This window comes from Bactrocera dorsalis, chromosome 5, assembly GCF_023373825.1.
Source record: "Bactrocera dorsalis isolate Fly_Bdor chromosome 5, ASM2337382v1, whole genome shotgun sequence".
Taxonomy (NCBI): Eukaryota; Metazoa; Arthropoda; class Insecta; order Diptera; family Tephritidae; genus Bactrocera; species Bactrocera dorsalis.
The window spans coordinates 74,041,623-74,066,957 of NC_064307.1; the positions used below are offsets into that span (position 1 = coordinate 74,041,623).

At 35.2% G+C, this 25,335-nt stretch overlaps 4 protein-coding genes across 12 annotated transcripts in view; 2 read left to right on the forward strand and 2 right to left on the reverse strand.

The window, feature by feature from the left end:
- The window catches only part of LOC105227436 (cAMP-dependent protein kinase catalytic subunit 3), a 45,768-nt gene extending 26,521 nt beyond the window's left edge, over positions 1–19,247 (reverse strand). Inside the window, exons 1-2 of one of the 3 annotated variants that reach the window (XM_049459189.1) lie at positions 19,039–19,247; positions 2,339–2,962 (exon numbers count right to left, since the gene is read on the reverse strand). In XM_049459189.1, the coding sequence (XP_049315146.1) occupies positions 2,339–2,962; positions 19,039–19,114 (700 nt within the window). In that variant the 5' untranslated portion in view covers positions 19,115–19,247. Of the gene's footprint in view, positions 1–2,338; positions 2,963–11,118; positions 11,256–14,807; positions 15,203–19,038 lie in introns of those variants that run through there. The other 2 variants (XM_049459190.1, XM_049459191.1) reach the window with 2 other exon arrangements.
- Positions 19,248–19,648: 401 nt separating this feature from the next.
- LOC105227365 (group XIIA secretory phospholipase A2) lies at positions 19,649–21,437 on the forward strand. The gene is made up of 2 exons (XM_011206660.4): positions 19,649–20,014; positions 20,629–21,437. The coding sequence occupies exons 1-2, from the start codon at positions 19,765–19,767 to the stop codon at positions 21,090–21,092; spliced, it is 714 nt and encodes a 237-aa protein (XP_011204962.2). The 5' UTR covers positions 19,649–19,764; the 3' UTR covers positions 21,093–21,437.
- Positions 21,438–22,203: 766 nt separating this feature from the next.
- LOC105227368 (poly(rC)-binding protein 3) overlaps positions 22,204–25,335 on the forward strand; it is a 232,957-nt gene continuing 229,825 nt past the window's right edge. For 4 of the 7 annotated variants that reach the window (XM_029550669.2, XM_019990687.3, XM_029550676.2 and 1 more), the window contains exon 1: positions 23,169–23,306. The gene's annotated coding sequence lies outside the window, so the exon portion shown is untranslated. Of the gene's footprint in view, positions 22,426–23,168; positions 23,307–25,335 lie in introns of those variants that run through there. The other 3 variants (XM_049459178.1, XM_049459171.1, XM_049459164.1) reach the window with 3 other exon arrangements.
- On the reverse strand, positions 22,698–23,305 carry LOC105227370 (keratin-associated protein 19-2). Its single transcript, XM_011206685.4, has 2 exons — positions 22,955–23,305; positions 22,698–22,836 (listed from the first exon to the last, which is right to left on the reverse strand). The coding sequence occupies exons 1-2, from the start codon at positions 23,301–23,303 to the stop codon at positions 22,760–22,762; spliced, it is 426 nt and encodes a 141-aa protein (XP_011204987.2). The 5' UTR covers positions 23,304–23,305; the 3' UTR covers positions 22,698–22,759.

Below are 25,335 nucleotides of genomic sequence, written 5' to 3' on the forward strand. Positions count from 1 at the left end.
ACTAGGCTTTATAAGATCTGGATCGATACCGGTTTGATATCCTATATAAAAACAGAGGACTTGGGTAGAACAGACAGTGGAATGGATTAGAGAAAAGTCTTTACTACCATTCATACTCCACTCACTTTTTTCCACAGGGATCTGGTTTTTCGTTATGTTCTCCGGATCTAAAGTTTACAGTTAGAATCAACCTCAAAAAAGACTTGAGGAATTTCAATGTTTACGCCTAAGAGCACATTATGCTGTATGGAATCGAGAACTAAAGTTAGAACCCCACTAAAAATATCTGGTATTATATTATGCTCTATAGATCTGAGGGTTAAAGGCGAGACCGACCTCAAAAAAGAGATCAACCATTTTAACCATTTCTTAAAAGATCTGTGACTACATTATTTTCTACGGATCTGAGTGCAAAAGAATCAATTCAACTTCTTCTATAAATATCTAGTATTATGTTATATTCTATGGATTTGAGGTACGATCTCAAAAAAGAGATGGAAAGCTTCTATTTCTTCTATAAATAAGGTTTTGGTGTCTCATAATATTCTAATCAACGCTACTCTCAAAGAAGAGGTAAACATGGAAGAAACTATCAACACTCTCTTAAAAATAAGGCGTCAAGTGATCAAGAGTTTTACACAGAACTTGATAAGAGGACCTTTTGTATCCTCAATCCTCTTAGCGTTAGAATAAAGACTTTTTATTTCTCTAGGTTTCTCCGCGCAGTAAAGTAAGCGACTCAGAAGCTTCACTGCTTTTTAAGGAACTTTTCCGCTACAGTTTATCAACAATTTTCACATAAAACCCGTTATTTATGCGTATTACCAATACTTCATACATATGCTATTGCATTTAATTGTTTACGCTTTTCCATTTATCAACGTATTTCACAATAAATATGTGTAAAGCCAAATGAGAATTCAACAACACCGCCAGTAGGTCAGTGCCCAAGCGCTACGTGACGGTCAAAAAGCCACAATGACCGCAATACGATTTGCACAATTGCGGCTGCCGCGGATGTTGCGTCGCCAAACGACTGTACAATCATTGAGACGTCTCGCTGGCCGGCGGGCCTAAGCAAACGACCGACTAACTAACTGTCCAGCCGCACAGAAACACTACGAAAAAGAAAATTATGTAAACAAAGCTGCAGCTACTACAAATATTTACAAATTGCGCTAGAAACGGTGTTTTCCCAGCAAAAACGGCCAAAAAAGACCAAAAGAGAATATTGGCAAAGAAAACTCGGCGTACAAGGGAGGCGCAATAATGGCGACTGTAGCTTGCAACACTGTTTGTATATATAAATTTGTGCCGCGCCGCTGTACTATCAGCGTTGTGTATTTCATAAATTCACAAGCGTCGATTGATAAAAATCAGCAAGCGAATGTTGCCGAAACATGAACGTTCTCCAGACCACGGTTGAGGAAGCAACAGCAAACACACACAAAACAACAAAAGCGTATCACGCCATGCGCCACGCGCCCGTGTGCCTATGCCTTGCTGATCAATGAACGCGTGAGCCGAGGCAGCAACATAACGGCGAAGACAGCAAAGGCAGGAAAACGTCTGATGAGTTGGTGTACTAACTAAGCATATCATTAAACGGTAAAAATAACAAAAAACAGATCGATTGTTTTGCAAAACTTGGCAGTGAATTTCGGTTGTTTGGAAAAAAAAGATTTATTGCATTTATTGTTGATTTTTCCGATTTTTTGCGATTATTTTTCATTTCGCTTGCTATCAATCCTAGCCGAAATTCAAGCGCGTTCGATTTGCTTCTTTTCTACTCGCTGAAAGCGAAACGGTTTTCAACGCCGTTTGCTGTCCGCCACACGTCAGTTGATCAAAGCTCATGAGTCATGTTGCGTTTAGGGTTCGTTCACTATTAGTTGGAGCAATCAGCCGGTTCAACACACGCCACCAATCCGCTACAAATAAACACCAGCAAAACTTTGCAAACAAAAAAGCGCAAACGAAATGGAAAAAGTAGCAGAAAAAGAAGCAAAATAAAACACTTTATTGTTGCTACTTGCGACTGAGCAGCAACGGCGTGGCGTCCGCAGCGTGTGCGCCCGCTGTGTATACAGCGTTTATTTGCTTTCATCTTCGGCCACAGTGATTCATGCTAATTTGCGGCAACAAAAAATTAAATTTGTTGTCTGACGCTACCAATAAACATTGCGCCGTTAAATGGCAGCCGCACATGTGTCGGCGCAGACCAAACATATCAGTCAGTTCTTAAATTGGCTTTTATAGGCGACAATCACCACATGTGTACAAACCATATATACAAGCCAATCATTATTATTGGCTAAAATTATATTTGTTTACTCACCCACAGTCTTGATTATTTGAAAATCATCCAGATGATATTTGCGTACACCTTTCGCGGTTTCCACGCTGCTGCTGTCATCTGTCTCATCATCATCGCCCTCATCGTCAGTCTCATTACCGTCGTCTTCCTCATCGGGCTCATCTTCTTCCTCCTCTTCGGGATCGTCGTCTTCCTCGTCGAGCTCCTCATCATCATCATCTTCCTCTTCGTCGTCATCTTCCGCCTCGTGCACGCCGTTATTTGTGCGCGCTTTTCGTCGCGCTTCAACGTCCACCACACGTTGTGGCGCCTCCTCCTCCTCCTCTTCTTCACTGCAATCGGATTCTAGCGGATCTGAGGATTCGCTGGAGCCGACGCTGTGACTGCCAGTGGTTTTACCATTGGTTGTGCCGTTGTGGCGTGCGCCAGCGCCGACTTTCAATGTGTATGTGGCATCGTTATTGCTGGATTTTTTATCGAAAAATAATGCGGTGTTGGGTGCCATTTTGTTGCTCGTGCTCGGGCCCAAGTTGCGCAAGCGTGTGTATGTGGTAGCCGCGGACATTCTGCACTGATTGTGCGGGCTTTTTTTATTAGATAAGGGAATTTGATTTACTAGTGGATTTGTGAGACGTTCTTCAGCACCTGGAATACAGAAAAGAGGGTAATGAATTGGGTTATGCAAACTGAGAATAGTTTTCAAAAAATATGTGTGGTTTAAAAGAGTGTAAATTTCGGTTCTCACAACTTCTGACCTTCAGTTTAGCTAGCGGAAATATATATTGTTATATAAAACCCCTAATCAGACTTTGTATGGTGTTAAAGTCGACACACACAATATAATTATAGGTATATGAGTTCACAAAGGACTGTAGATGTCCAATATGCAATGTAAATCCTGTCATAGAACTTAACCCACCCTAACCTAACTTTCTCCGTATATAAATCCAGGACCATTTTACTCCCAGTAAAGGGAACACCAACTCCCCATTGGGTATTTACAATACTTTTCTCTCTGTTTTGGCTATCAACTAGATTTCGGATTGCTTGGGGCTTAGAGATCACACTTAGATGAATCTAATAACAAGGTTCATCTAATATTCCTTCGATGTATTCATTTTTCACCTACTTTCAGTTAATAGCGCATAGATTAAGTTAGGTTACGAGATCTATTCCAACACTGGATTTGGCTTGGCCTGCTTAAAACGCCGGTCCATTGTGACACCTAAAAACTATGAATTGTAGGACAGGTTTGCCTCCAAGCGGTGCATCCTGGATAACACTAAAATACTTCCAGCCTTAACGCTATTTTAAGACTCCTAATGGCGCATAAAGTTCGAAAAATTTAATCCTTGCGATTAGGCATTCACTAGTCAGTGATGTTGATGAATCTTTCATTAAAGTCTTCGTTCACTTTCGTTTGTTGCAAAACCCCTTTCTCCCAGCAAATATGTGCAATCAGTTTGAGTTCCTTTACATTTCCTTTTGTAGCTCTTAGCTATCGATGAGGAACTGTTTTTTTAATCAAAAATGGTTTCAAGGGGTATAAGTGTGTATACATATGTACACATGTACATATCAAGGCCGCTTAAACTTTCGTTGAATACTTAACCACGCTTTGTCAAACAATAAATGCCTTAACCCGCTTTTGAACTATGCCACTTTTGAAAAGCTATAACGAAACTACGAAAATAATCACAATTTCATATGCCCTTTCCAATTTAAATTCTATTTTCAATAACTGTACACTTGTAACAAAGAAACGTCAAACTAAATTTAGGTTACTATGAGAGGCATTAAGGACAAAAGCCTGCCAAGCGTGCTAAGCCTACAATTGTGTGTATTTGACAAGCTATTCACCATCGTAAACATATTGAGAGCTCGTGCGATATGATTTCGACACTTTCAATGTGCAATGAAGCAGATGGCTTTTATGCCACATAGACTCAGGCTTTGTGCGCCGCTTGCATTGCTCATTGACACTCAGCACATTACAATTTTTATTTAGTTTTTTTTTTGTTGGTGTTGAATTTCACCATCGATACTAAATGTCCAATTGTCTGCTTGTGACCTATTGACATAATAATTTCGTTTTCAATTAACCCCAACGTTGGCACTCAACGGTCCAAGGCACATGCAAACGCTCTCCTCTTGGCTGCCAGCCGGTTCGTGCCATTTGCATGTGTCTGCTTCATTGTCGCCATTTTTCATGCTCCAAATGAGTTTTCTTTTCTTGCTTTTGCTTATGTAGACAATGTTGTAAATGGCTTAAGTATGTGTGCGTGTAATTTGCATTTTAAAGTGCATATGTGTTGAGGATGATTTGTGTCAACGGCACTTGAATGTTGCCACCCACATCAATCAAATTGCATGGACGACCGAGGAAATTTCCAATGCACACTACAGTTGGTCGAGTGGAAAATGTAGAAATTAGTGGAAGATAAGAGGAACTAAAGAATTAAAAAAAAAATAAGAAATATGTTTCCTATGAAACTGAGTTTGAAGGCTAATTTAATTGACCAATTCTCGGAAAACAGTTTCTCCAAGAACTTATTACGCAACCACAGACTCTACTAGATTATAAATTAAGGCATGCAACGATACCTAAAATCTGCTAAGCCCTCTTTTCTATCACAAGGAATGCCATGGACCCAGCACACTGATAAATTCCAGTTCCTGCTTGTTGCTTAGAGCCGATGGTATCACTAATCGGATACATAGTTGCAAGGGTCTTTATCCTGGCCGACAGACTGCTCTGCTGTGTTGTAACAGCTGCTCAAAGTTTTCGGCTTCATGTCACAGAACCGGCAGTTGGCACAGGAAGTTATTCCAAGTTGAACAGGTGCTGATTGAGCCTAAAGTGCAAAATGTCACAAGAGGCCAAATTTATCCGCGAGAAACACACTTTTAAAGCTCGTGTGGTTGTAACCACCCGTTAGCAACTTTACCTCGCTCATGCCTTGTGAGTTGTTGCCAATTAGTTTCCGTGCCCACTCGCTGCTTCTTGCGGGGCTGTTACTTTATGGTATGGAAACCAACCGCAATGCAAACTTTCAGCCCTACCATCCTGCAAGCAGCTCTGCGAAATGGCCAAGCTCATCACCCAGTTCATTTCCGGCTACACCATAATGGCCAGTCGCACAGAAACGTGCACTTGGTTGTGATTTGATATGCTGTTCAGCCGTTCAGTCACTATTCTAAAAACCATAGGTCATAAATCCAGAGATCTTAAGTCTTAAAGCGCAAAATGTTTCGAAACGTTCATAACAAGAGGTTTCTTGACTGATATCTGAAGGCAAACTTAGTCCTAGCTCCGTCCATCCTTTGTAAAGTCAATACAATGATAAGTGATAGACGACATAAACCCACACAAAACAGTTTCTAGTTTGATTTCAGAAAGGGATTATAGTTTTGCTGTAGTCCGTGAAAAGGAAATATCGGAGACCCCGTCCGTATGTTCGTCTGCATATCCGCGAACTAGTCCATCAGTTTATGAGATATCGATCTGAATATTTTTACACGTTCTCTTTTTCCCAAGAATCTGCTCATTTGTCGGAACCGCCGATATCGGACCACTATAGCATATAGCTACCATATAAACTGAACAATCGGAAGAAAGTGCTTATATGGAAAACTCTGTCATTGGAAGAGTTATCTTTACAAGATTTGGTGCGGGCTATTGTCAAAGTCAGCAACGCAATATCCGAAGAAGTTGCTCAGATTGAATAACTATAGCATATAGCTGCCGTATAAACTAAAGGTCAAAATCAAAATCAAGTTTTTGTAAGGAAAACTTGAGCCTGTGAAGGATATTATAGCTACGTTGCAGCCTAAGCGAACTCTTTTTCTTGCTTTCACCCTTTGATTTACTTTCTAGGCCGCTACAGTACTGACCTTGGTCGCTAAGTGCTCAAAGCTCTAGCATATTTATTTAAATCCAATTATATAATTGCTCAAGTGACAATCAAATAAACTGTAATAAACATCACTACTGTCGGCAAACAACCCAGTAATTTAATGCTTGCCTCTGGTGCCTACACCTTGCAACACTAGCCACCAAATGCCGCTTGTAGCATGTGCCTGCCTTTTAGCCTTACCCTCAACGCCCTCATGAAAGTAGGATATGCGCTAATGCAGTTTGCTAGTTAATTGGTACAAGACCAACTATGTCAACATTAAAAATGAAATAAAATAAGAACGCGTTGTAATAAAAATCGATAAACTAATAAAACGAATAAAACAAATGTGGGTGCAAGCGAACTGGTGGCAAATGAAGTGCAAAAAACATAATGAAATTATATGAAGTGGAAGCGAGCGCATTCTGGCACTGGCTGCTGGCCGTGGGTATGAAAATATTCAACTAAATGTGTGAAGAGCTGGCTTTATATGTGTGTGTTTGTATGAAAATCAACCAGTGAAAATGCATTTATTAAATTTCATTACTGCTCACAACTTAATTTAAGAATTTCCAAAGCAAAATAACATTTTTGCTTTTGTTTTTGTTCAGCATTCCACTATTTACTATTTCATTTATTAACAGCAATCATTATTTATTTTACTAAGTGAAATTCAAAATCAACTTCAAATATGTGAATAAATATTTTTTGCTTTCATTTCGATCTTCCCATTGCACTTTTGCTTTATTTTTCATTATCGCACTTTCACTTATTCACGCAAGATCACCAATTTCAGCCGATTTGCAACACTTTTGCGGTGTTTTACCTTTTCTTCGACGTTTTGTGCTGCGCTTTTTCTTTTTATTCGCTGCTTGCGCAAATCGAAAGGCTGCGAAAAATTCTGAAATCGAAAAGCGAGCATAATTCAAGAGTTATGAACCAACGTCCGTCCGTCCAACGGCGCGTTCATCCGTCAGTGGCGTTAACTCTCACTGACGCGCTGCTTATATTTATGATTGACGTGAATTTTGCGTACGGCACTGGAAAATTCTAATTTCTGAACGCGTTACTAATGCCGAAAGTGGGCGTGTATTTCGGTGGTTATCAATTTTCACCTAACAAATAAATCGACACCATTTCGCTTTCGAAGAACGCAGCGCGTAAGAAAAGCAAGGGCACGTAGAAGAGAATGTAGGCAAGTAGAGAAAGATAGACAGAGCGAGAGCAGAAAACTGAATGGAACATTAAGAAATAACACAAAATTTTGTGTTAATTATAGATTTTTACGTATGTACATGCGTATATAAACACTGTAAAACCGAATGTTTACGGTTGAAATCCAAAATAAAACGAAACCAATGAAAAAAATGTCGAAACGGAAGCAAATCTGTATACTGCCGGTTTAGGAGAGAGGTTGAAATCGGTTGATAGCACAAAGCATATATTATGATCTATATACTATGCTAAAACTCCTGTAATGTCAGAGAAGTTCCCGCAGATTCAACAAGGTAGTCAGTTAACAGTATTATTGATAAGAACTAATATTGCTTGAAATTCAACCAATTCTGTGAAAAGGTATGATCACCTGCAGCAGTTTTCAATACGGCTATAAATTAATGTAGGCATAGCAAGTGTTACCCATTGTTTCAAGCATTTTACAGACTTAGCTTATAGAAGTTACATAACTGATCTATGTGGAACTAAAATGTCAGCTAACTTATAGCACTGCAATGATTGTTAGGTCATAGTTAAACGTTCCGGATCCAAGTAAGCGGAAGAGACCGGCAATTTCTTCCCGTTCGCACGACTGTCGTGTCTAAATAACCGGAACGGACATGGATTAAGTTTTCCGGGTCCAAGTAAGCGGAAGAGACCGACAATTTCTTCCCGTTTCCACGACAGTCATTTTTATCCGCCCAGGACTGTCAACTCGGCATCATTCCTGAAGCTTACTTCAGCAATGTTTTCTGCCATTACAACAACGACAGCAATTTCTAATTTTTCATAGAACATTATAGAAGTTTTTCAAGTTCTATTATAAGAAATCGAAATTTTCGATCTCTAACTTGATCAAAGGAAACCTTGGTTAAAGCTAATATCTATGAAAATTGAAATTTGGATAATTGTAACCCTTAAGAAAAAAGTATTTCGTAAAAGGATTGGAAAAAACTCAGTGAAAGCAAACCCTAAAAAATTTGTACCAGAATCATAAATATAGAACTCCCGCTTTCTGAGGAAAGTTCAGTGTTGATGTTTCATATGAGAAGAACACTAAACGCTCCTTAAGAGTAAAAAGAGGCTGTAAGATTGTCATCATTATCCATTCTATATATTATTGATATATTTCTCCGCACTCCCCAATTACCTAACCAAAATTGATCTACACAAATATATTTCCAACCAATTTTTGTTGACTGAGTCATTACATCACTGGCAGTAGCTTCAGCCGTTGAGTGAGTAATTCGTGCTAAAATATTAACCCGCTGTGAAATTTTATGGTAGACGCATGTACCATGTAGGGGTCTTCATTTGTATAAACATTTAAATACCGAGCATTTCATATATATTCATATTGAAATATAAATATATAAATAAACAGATTGAAATTGTATTTAAAATGATTGGATCAGCTGTCATTAAGGCTTCAACACAAATGCCTGCACAGAGAAAACATTTTATTTGTATTTATTTTGTTTAGTATTATTTTTGATTATTATTATTATTATTTTTTTTTGTTAAGTTGGTTTTGTACTTCTCTTACTTAGAGCATCTATTGAGCAATATATGGTGGCCTCTCTGTTCAGTGTGTGAAGTACAAGAACAAAATACTGATTTGTTTTTCATTCATATATTTTTTATTTCTGTATACATTCATCTTTTTTTATTAAAGTTAATAATACATTATTTGAAAAGAAAATTAAAGCGCTTCGGCGATCAACAACGAACATATAAGTTCCGCTAATTACTTGTTCTCATTTCAAATATTCAAGTAATAAATTTGGTTCCAAGTCAAGACAAAAAAAATTTATGAATGGCATTGTTATTTCAATATTTGTGACGTAAGCAATTTCGGAAAAGGGATTTTGAGGTCAATTGCATGCCATTAAAATTTTTAGAATTTATTGCCAATATTTCATTGGTTTTGGAACTAAAAAAAAAATATATTTTCTTATGGAAAAAATCATTTTCGAAATATTTTAGAACTAAATTAGTGGAGAAGCCTCAGAAAGTGTCAAAAGATTGATCTTTTCCACCGAAAAAGGCAATGATAGAACTAACAGTCAACTCTGCTTTGGAAGCACGATTCTTTAGAATACAATATTTTAGTATTTTTCCCTGTTCCAGTAGCTCAATGAAAGAAAGTGTCAAAATACTGATCTTTTCCTCCGAAAATGGACAAAATAGAATTAGCAGTCGACTCCACTTTGTACAGACGGTTCTTTGGCATATGCTCATTAGTGTTTTGCCGTGTTCCAGAAGTTCAGTATTAGAAAACTTAAATCAAAGGAGTCGTCACTGCAACATACCATAAATCCGCTGAAAAAACTTATAATTATATGTTTTTGAAAAATTTTAGTTAGAAAAATTTATAGAGAGTTGGTCAACATACTCTTCGAAGCGCATACCGATAACATTTCATTTATATTTTTTTGTGAAATTTTAGTTGGAACAACTATTTTTCTTTTCCGTTTAGGAGATCATTTCTGATTATCTAATTTTTATTATTATTTTTCTTTTTTAGTTTTTTTTGACTTTGTCTGCTAAATTTTCGTACAATTCGCAATGATTTATATATTTATTGTTGTAGATTATACTTTGTTGCTTTGCTTATTTGTATTTAGCAAATTTATAGTGTTTATCATATAGTTTGTTTTAGCAAGAAGCACATGAATCGTTTTCTTTTTTTCGGTTTTTACTAGCGTCTGATCCTCCCACCCGTTCTTTATTTATTCCAAGTTTATTTTTGTCAAAAACATGTCATCTTTCCAGTGAAAATTTCGCAAATAACTATGTGGTGGATGCTAGTTTCGACGTGACGCAGTGAAAACAAATATATGTGTATAAAAAAATTTTGAAAAACTAAAAAAAAATGTCGAGGAATCAAGGCTAATTTTTCTATAACTGATTTCGAAATACTTTTTTTGATGAAGATTAGATTGTGCATTTGAGCTTACTGTATTAAGCGTAATGTTGAATCGAACATACATCATATGCGCCAAGCTCGCTGATAACTCGGCGACTACTTTAGCTTTTATACCAATAATGTTCCAAAAAAACACAAAAATTCTTGCCTAAATAAAATTTAAGTATTTTTTTTTTTATTGGACATTGACCTAATTTTTTCAGGCATAATACTAAAGCTAAAGGGAATAATAAAAAATTCGAATACTAAATCTTTTATCAAGAACATTAATTATTGCAAGAATCACATGTTCGCTTTGAAGTCGTAAACAAATAAATCAAATATATAGAAAAAAGCCCAAAATCAGGAAAAGTGGCCTTAATTTTTCTTAAATTTAAGCAGAAACTCACACTGTTTATAGTAAATACAAAAAATTTATAAAATTTCAGATAAAAAAGATTCAAGAGTCAAAAACATATTGTAATCAAAAATTGATTTCAAAAAGACAACTTTTAGCGTTTTTCAAACAAAAATTTTCAAAAAAAAAATTCTGAAAAAAATATATATTTTATTAATTTTCAATAAAAAGCTGACGGGAAAGTGCGAAAAACGAATTTAACGTATTTTTTAATGCCGCTTATCAAGAAAAGCTGCTGAAATACATACATACATACATGTAAATGTTATACATATGTACATACATACAAACAAAGCATGTACCATACAAACGTATTTACATAAACACAATGCCACACGCAATACAATTTTCGAAGCAAACTCACCAAAAGTTGTTCGAAAAAAGATTCGTAAAACCGCCGTTGAGTGTGGAAAAACGAAGAGTCACTGCTGGAATACGAATTTCGAATGCTGTGCGTGCAAAATTAGAAAATCGTTGGTTTATTTAATTTTTTAATATGAAAAACAAAATTAAACTTTTTTTCGAAAACTTTTACAAATTTTTTTTGGAAAACTGTTTTTGGTTTTTCAATTTTTTTAAATCAAACATTTTTTTTTTAAAACTTTTTCAAAACTTTTTTCGAAAGTTATTGTAATGTTTACTTTGGTTTTCGATTATTTTAATATTTTTTTCAATTTCTTTCGAAAACTTACTTTTTTAATGTTTTTAACTTTTTTATCAATTTTCTGGACGTTTCGCTGGCACAAATGAGTTCTTGCTTGTTTAGCGCTCAATACTATGTTTTTGTATCCTTAGTTTTGTTTTTTTATTTCTGCTTCTTCTTTGCTTATTAGCAGATTTTGTTGGTGCTTACTGTTTTATTAGTATATCGTTATATGTATTTACGTATGTATGTATGTGTATATTTTGTTTTCAAATCGAATGTGCACTTTCCACGCTTGTTTAGTTGTTGTTGTATACCTTTTCTCGTTTCTCGTTGCTGTAGCGACGCGCTTGCGAAATTTTTAAAAATAAATTTTTGTTCGAAAATTTTCACAATTTTCAAAAATCAAAAGCAGCAATTTTCCCCGCACAATAAACGAGACAAAGCGTTTGTATATCGTATGTATATGTGTGTGCATGTGTGTACATGTATGTAATAACGCGCTGTTGGCAAATGCGCTTGCAGGCTGTGCCGCATGGCAGACGTTGCGTCTATGCATACACATGCATATATTTGGATAAATGCCTAATTGTGTGTTGTTGTTGTTGCTCTTGTGAATTAGCGGCAGTATATGTAGCTTGCGCCTTTGCTTTGACTTGTACTTGAAGAATTTATCACTTCGGGTGGGATGTGATAATGATTTCTTCCTCACCTAATATACTTTTCGCCTTGCTCTGCCGCTCCCGCACCTTCTTCTTCTGCCTTGCTTGCCTGTGAGCAAATATTGCTTATATACTCTGAAGCTTCTAGCTCGTGGTTTATAATTTTTTTTTTTACTTTCTTTACTTTTTTGCTTCCAAAATGAGCAGCAAAAGCAGCATTGAGATTTGAAAATCTTTTTCAGCTGATTTGCCTGCCTTTCATTGCGTTTTTGTAATAAAATTTCAAGCGGAAAATTCGAAAATTTCAAAATTTCACACGCTCTGCATTTATAATTTGCTAGCGCTAATAGCGCGCTAATGTTGGAACATGGCGAAAAACATAAAGCGAGATGTAGTGAAAAATTGAGGAAAAAATGTTTAAATAAAAACAACAACAAAAAATCTAGTTCTACTTCTTTTTTGGTTAACTTTTGGTTAATTTTAATGCCATGATTCTTTCTGTCTGCCTGTGTATATACGAAGTTTTTGAGATATCGAACTGAAATTTTGCGCACGCAGTTTTCTCCTTAAGAAGCTGCTCATTTGTCGAAACCGCCGATATCGGACCACTATAGCATATAGCTGCCATACAAACTGACCGATCAAAATCAAGTTTTTGTAGGAAACTTTTTTATTATTGAAGATATCTTCACGAAATTTAAGACGAATAATTATTTAAGACAATAAATTAATCTCTGAAGAAATCGTTCAGATCGGGTGACTATAATATATAGCTGTCATACAAACTGATCGGTCAAAATCAAGTCCTTGTATGAAAAAATTGTATATTTGATGAAATATGTTCCCAAAATTTGACATGAATTATTGTCCAATGCAAGGGTGTAATCTCAGAAGAAATTGTTCAGATCGGACCACTGTAGCATATAGTTCTTGTCTTAAACCTTTTGTATTTATGAAGAATATTGCAGCTTGACTTTTCTTTGTTTTTTCTCATTTATTTTTTTTTTCTTATTTCTTTATCTATAAGTTTTCTTTCATTTAATTTTTTTCTTCGTTAATCTGTTTCTTTTATTTCTCTTATTATAATTTTTTTGAATGCCAGCACAATTAGTGCTCGTTTTTTCCAATTTTCCTCAGAACAACAGACCAGACAATCTTTCGGCACACAAAAAGTGCGCTTAATGATCTAGAATTTCCGGTTTATTTTTCTTATTTTGTTTGCGAAATGTTTGAATTTGCGCTGAATGAACAAAGGCATGATTTTTTTGTGTTTTTCTGGTCCAAAGATTTTGCGCAACTTCTGTATGTGTGTGTGTGTATAGCAGCACTGACATACAAATCTCCATATGAGCTTGAAAATTTAACTATTGCATCTAACTTCGGCCAACACTCAGCACAAGCAGCAAGTGTTAGCTAAAAACTGCAGCACAAGTTAATTACAGCGGTTATTGAAAGCAGGGGCGGATTCAATGCGCTGAGGTGTGGTTAGTAGTACAAATTTTTGTAAAGTGCAAAAAGCCGTTGATTTTTTAGTGGTTCTCCATATCCGTTTTCTTAGGGGATCACCACAACAAGAATTTTCTTCTACAAAATAAATATCACTGGGCATTTTAAGTATGAAATAAGTGAAAATATTTAGTTTAGATGGTAAATTTGACTATTCGAGTCTCGAAATAAATCAGCACTGATAAATTCGTGCTTAAAAGGCAGTCTTGTTTCGCTGCACATATTTAAGTATGAGAAAACAACAACAATATGTCAGTTTATTTAGTTTCCTTGCATAATTTGATTGTTCGAGTCTCGAAATAAATCAGCCCTGATAAACTCCAGCATAATCGACAATTTTCTTTCGTTGGGGAGAGTATAATGAGCATGCCAACGGCTTTTGCAATTTTCCTTTATCAAATTGTTGGTTTTATCTCTTAGTAACTATTCGAGTCTCGAAAGAGAACGCTATTACAACCGAAAATGTCAGCACTTCAACTATTAATATTTTGGAATCAAAGAAAATTGAAATAAAAATTGAATTTTTACATATGTACATATGTGTATCAATTTTTCTGAAATCTAAATAATTATTCTTTCTTTTATTTTTCTTTCAGAACCCAATTTTCAAAAATGTAAGTAAATATTTTTTCTTAATTTAGACTTCCATAAATTTTTATTTTATTTTTATATTAACTTTTCAAAAATCTAAATAAAATTTTTTTTCCATTCAGAACCCAATTTTCGAAATTTGTATATCAATTTTTCAATGTTAGTATTTTTTTTCTTAACTCGAGAGTTCCATTTTCATAAATTTTTATACTAACTTTTCAAAAATGAAAAATTTTGAAAAGCAATATTTTTTTTTTCATCAGAACCCAATTTTCAAAATTAGTATATTTATTTTTCACAAATATAAATATTTTTTCTCAACTTAGAGTCCCATCTTTATTCAATTTTCAATTTTTCTAAAAGATACCTTCCTGCTGGATGAAAAATTTTCAACAATGCCGCTCAACACTTTTTCCTAAAACATTTCTCGGACTCAAATTTTACGCTGTACTGAAATTTCTTCTGTATATAGTTTGTATATATATGTATATGTAAACACAAATAAAAATAAGTTCTGGAAACTAGTCACGTAGCTAATTAGTAAACATACATATGCTAGAGCTAAAGTAACTGCATTGCAGAAGAGCAAGCAAAACCTCAGTTATTTAAAAAAAAACTTGCAAACATTTGTTTTTAACTTATTTTATTTACCTTTTCTGTTATATTTTTCAAAAACTCATATTATTTATAATTTAATATTTTTTTCAGTTTTTTTTTGAATTTTTTAACTTTCTTCACTTTTTTCTTTTCAAAAATTTTCAAATCACTTTCAAGAGTTGTTTTGTTTCTTTTTTCAATTCACTACAACTACACAGTTTTTACAATACTTCTGCACTTTCAATTCTACTTTCAAAAATTATAATTTTTTTTTTTCAAAAATAAACTTTTGCTTTTTCAAAAATAAACTTTTTCTTTGCTTCACTCGCTTTTGTTCAGCCGCTATTGCGAACCGTTTGCCTCCAAGTTTTGTACGTAACTGAATCAGAAAGCTACGCGAAGGCGTATAATAAACACACAGCAGTCAAACAAACTGCAGACGCTCGACTAGCCGCTAAACAGCCAGTTAGCTCGAATACTGCGCGCTAATGCTGAAGATTGGCAGACAACAGTCGGGCGGTCAGTCGGTTAGACGACAAGCAAGCCGGCAGCACAATACTCATACGCCCCGCAAACCGCGCTGATGTCCACTAACTGGCGTTGATGAGCTACACTAGCGCTCAAGAAAATGGCAGCAGTATGTTTTTAAAAATTAAGCATATAGGATATTACAATAAAATATTTTCGTTCTCAAGTTCCTTCATAAAAATCTCCCTGCATTATTGCCAATAAAGTTTTATGAACAAAAATTTTCTTAAGAAATCAACTTAGAAGCTCTCTTGATTTGTTTGAAATCCATAAAACTATGATTTTAGCATGCTTTTCGAACTTTTATCAAAACTTTTTAAGCTCTTGACACTTAAACTCTCAACATTATTGCCAAGAAAGCTTTGTAATCCTAAAAGTTTTGTAGGAATTATATTTGAAACTATCTTAAATCGATTGAAATCCATGAAATGGAACTTTTAACTATCTTTCCGAGCTTCAAACAAAGCTATTTAAGCTTTCGAAGTGTTTGAACGCCCATCAACACATTATAACCTGATTTTTTTACGAAATCATCTTTGATTCTCCTAAGTCGCTTTAAATCAATGTACTTACGCTTTCAGCATACTTTCTGAACATTAAACAAAGCTTTTTAAGCTCTTAAGTGCTTAAACTGGCATTATTATTGACATTGAACCTTTATAATCTCAAAATTTCTTAAGAAATCATGTTTTAAACTATCCTAAGTGGCTTGAAATCCAAGTTATTAAGCTTTTAGCTGACTTTCCGAGCTTTAAACAAAGCTTTACAAGCCTTGTAGTGCATAAATTTCGGTCAATAGTGCTTTCAATAATTTATAACCTGAAATTTTATTATATACTCTGTATAACTCTACTTGAAACTCAACTCGGCCGAAAATGAAGCTTTTTCTCAGTTGCTACCACACTTATGAATGCTAGTGTACATATACTTCACGTCTGCGCCTACAATCTGCAAGCTTTATAAGTGGCAGCAGCAACAGCAGCCGCAAGCATGCTTTGCCGATTGTGTTTGTGTTTTGATGCCGCTCCACGCTGCCGCTTTCTTGAATTTTTTCTTTTTATTTCTCGTATTTTGTTTATTTTTGCTCGTGTTTAGCGCTGCACTTATATACATATATGTACATACGTATATGCTTTTGAGTTTTGTGTTTGTAGTTCTTCTTTCCTCTACTTTTTTGGCAGCGTTGTCGTTGTTGCCGGCGCCTCGTTTCGAATGCATCAGCTGTGCGTGCGACGTTGAGCGCAGTGCTGCCAGCTCATTGCAACTTGAAATTTACAAGATTTAGCAAATACTCAGCTCATATTAATATGTATATCTACAACTATATATGTTAATATATATGTGCGTGTGTTTTTGTTTAGTTTCTGCCGCTTGTAGCGTTTACCTGCTGCATTGTTTGCTTAGCTGGAAAGTGCCATTCGCCACAAATAGTGTGTGCGTCAAGCTCAAGTACAAGTATTTATTTTTCAAGTAGCCGCTGCCTGCTGTTACCGTTAACTTTGTACAAGTTGTACGCTCCACAGATGTGCAGCACCTGCACGTGGTGCCGCTGCCACTTGCTGTGACATCCACTGGCGCTTGCTCTGCGGCATGCAAATGGGCTTGCTAATTGTCTGCTGTCGTCTTGTTTGCTGTTATTATTTTTATTGCATTCTGTTTCAAATAATATGGTTTTGTAATGTTGAGCAAGGTCAAGAACCACAGTCGCTCTTGGATGAGAGCACCACTTTTGTCGTTGTTGTTCTGTTAATAGGAGTTCTTAGGTACCACAATGGACCGGGGTTCTAGGCTATCCAACAGATAGTCCTCTTTTTTTGTCAGCACTCAAGAGTAAAATTCCGAATATATTTTCAACAAAAACGTTATTTAACAGTTCATAAGTTCTCCCGAGATGGTTTGGGTCTATTACGATATCCAGAGGGAATCCTATAGAATATAGTATTATATTTTTTTGGATATCGCACATATCCTCTTCTTCCCTGGAAGCTGCTTTTTTTCAGAACTTCCAACATTGGACCATTATAGGATCAAAATCAAGTTATTGTATGGAAATGCCTTTATTTGTGAAGGGTATTCAACGTTTTCTTATCCTTATCCTTTTTTATGAACTGTCCACTGAAGATATGTCTTTAAAAATTGGCTTTTTAATTCTTACGCTGGTTTTAGGGCGTCTTTGAAGTTTGTGAGCAATTTTCCTGACATAAACAGAAGACTTGGAGGCTGTGTATTTGTCTGTCGATTATTGATCATAAACTGAGCTCGAAACTAAGTCCTGTGTATTGAATTTACGAAGCTCTATAAGCCTCCACGAATAAGTCGCTACTATTTTTAAGAATATTCTCCATTTAAAAATAAATTGTTTCTAAAAACATATAAATGAATTAGAAATTATATTTTCCAAAACAAATTCATAGTTTTGCAGAAAATTTATAGCTTTTCCACTGCGTCCTAAAGAATTACATACAAACATACTGCTACTATGTAATATAGGTCGCTTCCTTGTAGCTTCTCTCTAGCTTGTACTCCGCCTCCCTAAACTAAGTGTACACATTTCAGCAGTTCGTAATGTTTATTCGTCTCACTAGTGCATGTACATACAATATATGTACCTTCGATTTTCCAATAAAAACGATCGTAAAATGCATGAATCAGCCAACGCAGGCAGCAGTTAGCCAGGCACCCAAATGGCTACGCCAGAACACGTAATTTGTGCAAAAACAATTACTCATGCGATGGATAAATAGTATGTAGATACATACAAATAAATACATACATACATATGTACATTTAAGTAATTTAAGAATAGTTCTGGCATGCAAGGAACCTGCACAGCTGTTGCTCGTTCGATAATGTCCTCATTTCAAATGTGAGAAAGGATTATTTATTAATGATGACCTTATTGTTGTTGGTAGTATACCATATAAAATACCTGATATTTTACCATATAATATACTCCTTGTAATATGAACCAAAAATTCCCACACACATTGTCCAACTCATTTAAGTCATTATTTCCCACGGGGTATTTAGTCTTACAAATTACTGACGTTGAAGTCAAGGTAATCCCAGGTATTTTTCAAAACAAAACTCTTCCTATTAAAAGAAAAATATATTGTGCCAGCGAGTTTGTTAATTTACAAACAGCTACTTCAGCAGAAATGCCGGCCATTGTCGATTTACAATAATGTTTATAAGTCAGCTGATTTATGCCTTCACAAACATATATGTACATATGTAAATATTTGTATTTTGATTACGATTTCATATATGTATGTTTGTACATACACATATTTACGATCTACAGTCCGTTATTGTAATATACATACATATAGGTAAATGTGAAGTACATCTTTACTGTGTTGTTGTAATCATTCAACAGCGTCTGCGGAATATTGTAAACTTTAACAAGGCTCCTGTCTCTCACCCATTTCGTGGATGGATGGGATCAATCGAAGGCTAAATAAATACGCTGCTTTTGATTTAAACACTTGCAGCTTAATATGTTTATTTTTTCATTAATGACCTCCATTAAACTCTCAGGCGGCTGCCGCTGGTGGTCAATAAAGTTATGTGAATTGTATATTGGCAATACTGACTTTAATTGGATTCGATACTTCATTAGAAGATAAATATGTAATTCTTAATATAGCTGGCATTGAAACTGATCAATCAAAGTTAAAGGCTTTCTTATGCCCTTCGCAGCTAGAAAGAGTGCTGCTATGAGTGGTATTATAACTTCGTTTCAGTCGTCGCTTACGTTTTTCCTTCCTTAGCTCTTCTGTTCGAAAGGCTACGCTTCCGTTTCCATAGAATCCAAGTCCTTCGCCGAACATTAAGTAGAAAGCTTCATTGACGGCGGTCTCCAATTGAGCTCCCGAGCTTTCTGCTGATTAGCGCTTAGCTCCTTTCACAAATACATACATATATAAATCTACTTGCACTTTCAAGACACATGAGCATCTTTTTTATATATTCAATACGAATTCAAATTTGGTTGCAACAAATATTTACAAATTACAATCTTAAATTAAATTTTATTGACGCTTGCTTCCGGCGTCACCGAATTTTCAAATGACAAAAAGTTTTGCAGCCACTGAACAAAGCAGCGCGGAGCATACAAAACTGTTAGAACTATGAACAGCTGTGTTAGAAGAGATGCCGGATCGCCTATATAAAATGCAGATGATGTATAATAGAAAAACACAGAAAATTATGAAATAATTTACTAGCGATTTTATTAGAATTATTTAGAAATCAATAATGTTTTTATTATCCTAAATTATACCACAGTTAAAGCAAAAAAAAAACTATATATTGTTAACATAAAAAACAAGACTTTTGTATGAAAAGACATAGTATGGCAACACTTTTAGTTTGCTTTCATCAGTATTTTCGTACGCATTTCAAGAGTTTTTTGCTGCAAATTGTAGAAATAAAATTTTAATTTATACAAAAGTTTCGGGAAAAGTTCTGAAGCTGCAAGATGCATTTTCCGTACATGAAAATTGCCATCTACGTGCTGACCTTTCTCACATACGCGTATTCCGGCTATGGCTCCAGCACTTTAGTGCATTTGCGAGACGCCATCATCGCGGCGGAGGCAATTTTCGGTGATGTGTTTAAAAACTTAGTGACGGTTGCTAAGAAGTTTCGTACCGTGCATGAAGTATTTGATGCCGCAGTGGATGAGAATTGTATATACAAATGTCTGGGAGCAGATGGCCAACCAACAGGTTAGTACCGCAATGGTTAATATAAAACTGCATGGAATGCCGGCTGGCTGGTCAAGACAGGAAATTACGTAAAAGTAATGTGTTATTGAAATATGAAAATGGTTAAAAGAAATAGTGAGAAATGTTGCGGACATTCAAATAAGTGAACTGTGCCCAATAATTGGTGAAGTGCGTCAGATCTGCATATAAATACGTAAATGCGAAACATTTTCGCTTTGTTTTGATTATAATTTTACACCGCAAACAGCTGTTAAGAAAAGCTTACCACTGGAGATTTCCAGCGAATGGAAAGTTGCTGCTGTTAGTTGTGTGAAATAACATGTTTGTGGCTATAATATGTCATCACTTTTTATAAATAACAAACAAGTACACGTGGACCAATCCTAACAAGGAATTTAAACTTTTCTCTTTACTAGTTAAAGAAGAATTTATGTTTAGCTTGATGTTAGATCATTCAAGGTTCTAATAAACAAACAAAATTGAGCTTTTAGAATCTATTACAGCCACTCACCAACAGATGGCGCTACAAAACTTTACAAGCTCGCAGCAAAATTTAGATTTCCTTTTTATATGCATTTCCTTGGAGCACATTTATTCAAACACTTCACTTTCAGACGTACGCCCCGTCCAGAATAAACTGTATACACCAACCGCTAATGGCTGCGGTTCACTTGGTCTGCATATCAACACCGAATACTTGCCGGCGGTCGAAATGGAGAACTGCTGCAATGAGCATGATATATGTTACGACACTTGCAATAGCAACAAAGATCTGTGCGATTTGGATTTCAAGCGTTGCCTTTACAAATACTGCGAAACCATTGATAAATCGATTGGCAGTGAATACCTCATAACCGGCTGTAAGGCAGCAGCTAAGGTGCTTTTCACCGGCACCTTAACGCTAGGCTGTAAGTCGTATTTGGACTCGCAGAAACGTTCCTGCTACTGTGCGCCACCGAAGCAATCTAAGGAGGACGAGCGACGTAGTCGTAACGGTTATAAAAACGGCAACGGCGATAAATACTACAAGCAAGGCAAAAAGCAGAAATATGGTTGGAAGGATGCGGGCGACATATAGTGTAGCTTATCTTATTAATGAACGTATTAAGTTAATTGTTTTCTTGTTAATTGTCGAACGCACAGTTTATACAACATTCATGTATAGTTTTTGGATATGTATGGATATTAACAGCTATGTTATTTAATAGTATTTTGCATGTTTAGCTTTAAAAGTTACGAGAGAGAGAGGCATCCCTAGCCAAATGCAATTTTTAGACTTATAAGATTTCGATGAATTTATTATTTTTAATATTAAGTTGCTTGTATGTACATACACACAATGTAAACTGTTTTAACCAACGAACTTATACAAAGCGGAGATTTTGTAGAATCTAATACAAAATAAAGGATAAATGAAATTAAAGTGGGACGTTTAGAAATTTTTCTTATTGGACTAGGGTCAACTTATATTTTATTATTATTATATCATGCATGCTGCAATTTTTATATAATGCAGCCGTCCATTATTTGCTTATACAGCTTCTAGTTAACCTTCTTTTATTTTTTAACGCAAATATTGACCGCTATCCACCGTAAAATGGTCGCTTAGACTAAGCTTTGTACATTATTATCTAAGCTATCTAACTCAGCTTTAAATGAGTGATATTTTGTAATTATTTTAATTGTTTGTTAGCCTTGAAAAATCCCCGAAATAAAAGCAGTAATTGTATGTAGAGAACAATTATAATCGTATCGCTGTTTGGAAAATTTTAGAGTCGCTTGGTGGTCACTCCCCACACCTGCCGCACTAAAAAACAAAAAAAATGTAAGCTTTTAAGCTCTATGACTTCCTTCCTTCCAATCTCTCCAGTAGTTTCCCAAGGTTGGCTGCTATGGTAATTAGTTTGGAAAATTCCTTTACAATCACAGTCGGTTCCACGCAAGCCGAACAGTCAAGGATTTATATGCGGCGAAGGATTTATTACCGGCCAAGTACGGATAAAGCGGCAGTATTTTTAAAATATTTATATTTTGCCACTATAGCAACAACAATCACAGCATAAAAATGCGTATGTGTAACACTAAATGTAAACAGCATGTTATTTTTTACCTCCACTGTATTTGCTGCATTTCTTTTGTTTTTATTTTCTTTGAAGTTAGACGATTGGAAGGCGCGAAATTTACAGTTTTAAGATCGCGTTAGGTGCAATTTGCATTCATATTGAAATCATTAAGAATTAAAAGTGAAAATTTACTTTAAATGTGCGTAGAGTTAATAAACGGTGAGTGCGCGTGTGATATAAGTGATTACTTCGTTCGTTTGCATTATAAAAAGAATGTGTGTAATAGTCAAAAGTGAATAGTGTAAAAATAGTGAAAAGTGCGTAGTGAAGACTAATAGTGTGGAAAAGGTGCAGTTGCGTCTTGCTAAAAATAGTAAAATAATTTACAAACCAAAGTGTAATGCCTAGTCTATCGGCGTTTAATAAATTAATTTGACTTTTGGCTTGTATTAAAGCAAATTTATTGAAATCGGTAGGCGCTTGGGCACTACAGGCAATGAAATTGGCTTACGGCACTAAAACTAACCATGAAAATGAAAAACAACATGGTTTAATGCATAATATAACAACTTTTTTACAAACTAAATTAGCTTAACTTATAAATTACAATATAAACAATTGTGTGTATTTTGTACTTCTGCAACGAAGCTAGCGTTATGCGCGTTTGCAGCCACTCCGCTTATTAACCAAAGTAGCCGACACCACTGCTAGCCGATGCGCTGGCCATGCCACCACCGCTACTACTGGCGAATGCGGTATCTGTAAAAAATCAAATAAAGAGACACGTCCAGAACACTACAAAATTTTATTTGGTTGAAGTGTGCTATGACTCTTAAATTGCTATTCTAAATTTGTCAACCACTGCGCTTAGACTTACTCATGCCATTGCCGTAAGATGGGTAACCTCCAAAACTAGGATAGCCACCGAGACAATAGTAGCTACTATAACACGGATACGTATTGCCATAACCGCCACCATAGTAGGCGGGATATTGCTGATTGCCGCCGTAGCCGGGGTAGCCACCATAAGCGTTGCCGCCGCCAAAGCCATAGCCACTTCCATAGCCAAGACCACTGTAACCACCGCCATAGCCGCCACCGTAACCACCATAACCGCCCGGATAGAAACCGTATTGTGCGTTTGTATGACAAGCGTGCGATAAACCGAGGATCAACAGCAGTAGGATGCGCGAATTGAGCGAGGAAGCGAGGCGTGCGTTATACATTATGTAAGTTTATATTTTTTAATATTATGAATATTATATGATGATTTTTGTATTGCTTTGTAATATTTGCGTTTTGTTTTTTTAATAATTCGGTTTTTTCGTTTAACTTTGCCACAACCGTCAAATTTCACAACTGAATTTTTAATTGCCATGCTTTTTACTTTTATACAAATTTCGATGAGTGCCAAAACGAGTAAAAAAATATTCGTCTAGTTTTAAAAAATCCCACTACATTAAATATCAATTTAGAACTGATGATATTCTGATAGCATTGAATAGGTTGTTTACCTTTTTTGTGTGACCACCAAATTCCGTACCACTAAATGGGTTTATTATTTTCTATTGTTTAATTAACTACCTTTTTAGTTTTTGTAACTTTTTTGGGTTTTAATTTTTAATTAACTTTTTTAATAATTTTTTTTTTTAATTCTTTAATAATTTTTTTTTTTATTTTTTTTAAATTTTTTTTTTTAATTTTTTTTAATTTTTTTTTTTAGTTTTTTTTTAAATTTTTTTTTTAAATTTTTTTTTTTTTAATTTTTTTTTTTTTAAATTTTTTTTTTAAATTTTTTTTTTAATTTTTTTTTTTAATAATTTTTTTTTTAATTTTTTCTTTAATTTTTTTTTTAATTTTTTATTGAAATTCTAATTGAGGTTACTTAAGGAGGAAAAATTTATTTTATCAAGATCTTTAGCTTGATTTTGGTCCGTCAGAGTGAATGGCAGATCGGTCAGTTTGTATGCAGCTACATATGTATGTACATACATACATATATGTTATAGTGGTGCTATCTAAACGATATGTTCGGAGATTTCAGATTTCTTGAAGATATCTCGTTAAATGAAAAAGTTTTCCATATAAGGACTTGATTTTGATTGATCAGTTTGTATTGCAGCTATATGATATAGTTGTCCGAAATTGTCGATTCCGATAAATGAGCATCTTCTTGCAGTGAAAAAGAGGTATGCAAATTTTCAGATCGATATCTCAAAAAGTGAGGGATTTGTTGGCTTATATACGGACAGACGTACATATACATACATACATATACAGGCATATAGATGGACATGGTTAAATCGACTAAACTCGTCCCCTGGTTGTTCTTATTTGTACTTTATGGGGTTTTCGAAATTCCTTTAAGGGTATCGGAACATTTTTTCTTAATTATAGGTTAGGTTGAGAGCTCTCACTTGGACAACTTAGGATGCCGGTATGTTGTGGTATTTTGTTAATTATGCTATAGGTGATAAGATCAGTTAGGGGATAAATATGGAAATCATAAAAGGGGTGTATGAGTGTTAACAATAATTTATATTCACTTTTTTTGTGAAATTTAACTTGTGCCTTGTCTGTTAGTGGTTTCAGCAACACTGTGTGTTTTTGCCTCTGAGTTTTTTTTATCATTTAGTGTCAGATCTTTCTTAAAGCATTCAGTCTCAGCAGACCCCGGAAATCCAAACTTAAACCTAAATGTCCGCCACTATGCTTATACATTATAATAACCGTTAGAGTTCATGGGGAATCTCATCAACCAATAAAGTGATATCATTAAATTAGCTGGCTCAATAGCAACCGCTGTAAATGCGCTTTACTAGCATTGTTATTGTTGCATGACCATTAGAGACTCTCGGTGCACAACGCGGCGTGCTGACGTGCTACTGTCGTTACCGTTGTTTCAATGTGTCGCCATTGGCGTTTTCGGGTGACTATCATAGATTTCGTACATTACCAGACAGACACACTTATGCAGCTTTGTTTGTATGTATGCATGGGACCCGCGCAATAAATTTGTTATTGTAGGCCATTAAAAAGATGGTTGCATGCTGATTTCGACTGTTCGCAAGTACAACAACAACAATATTGAGTAGCAGTGACGCGATGGCAATGAAATAAATGGGAGAACACAAGGCAATTGGCTTATGAGCCACTTACATACATACATATGTACTCGTAATATTGTGATTCCTATGTACTTTTTATATATATTCACATATGTGTATAGGTAAAGGTATTAAAGTAGCATATTAAAAA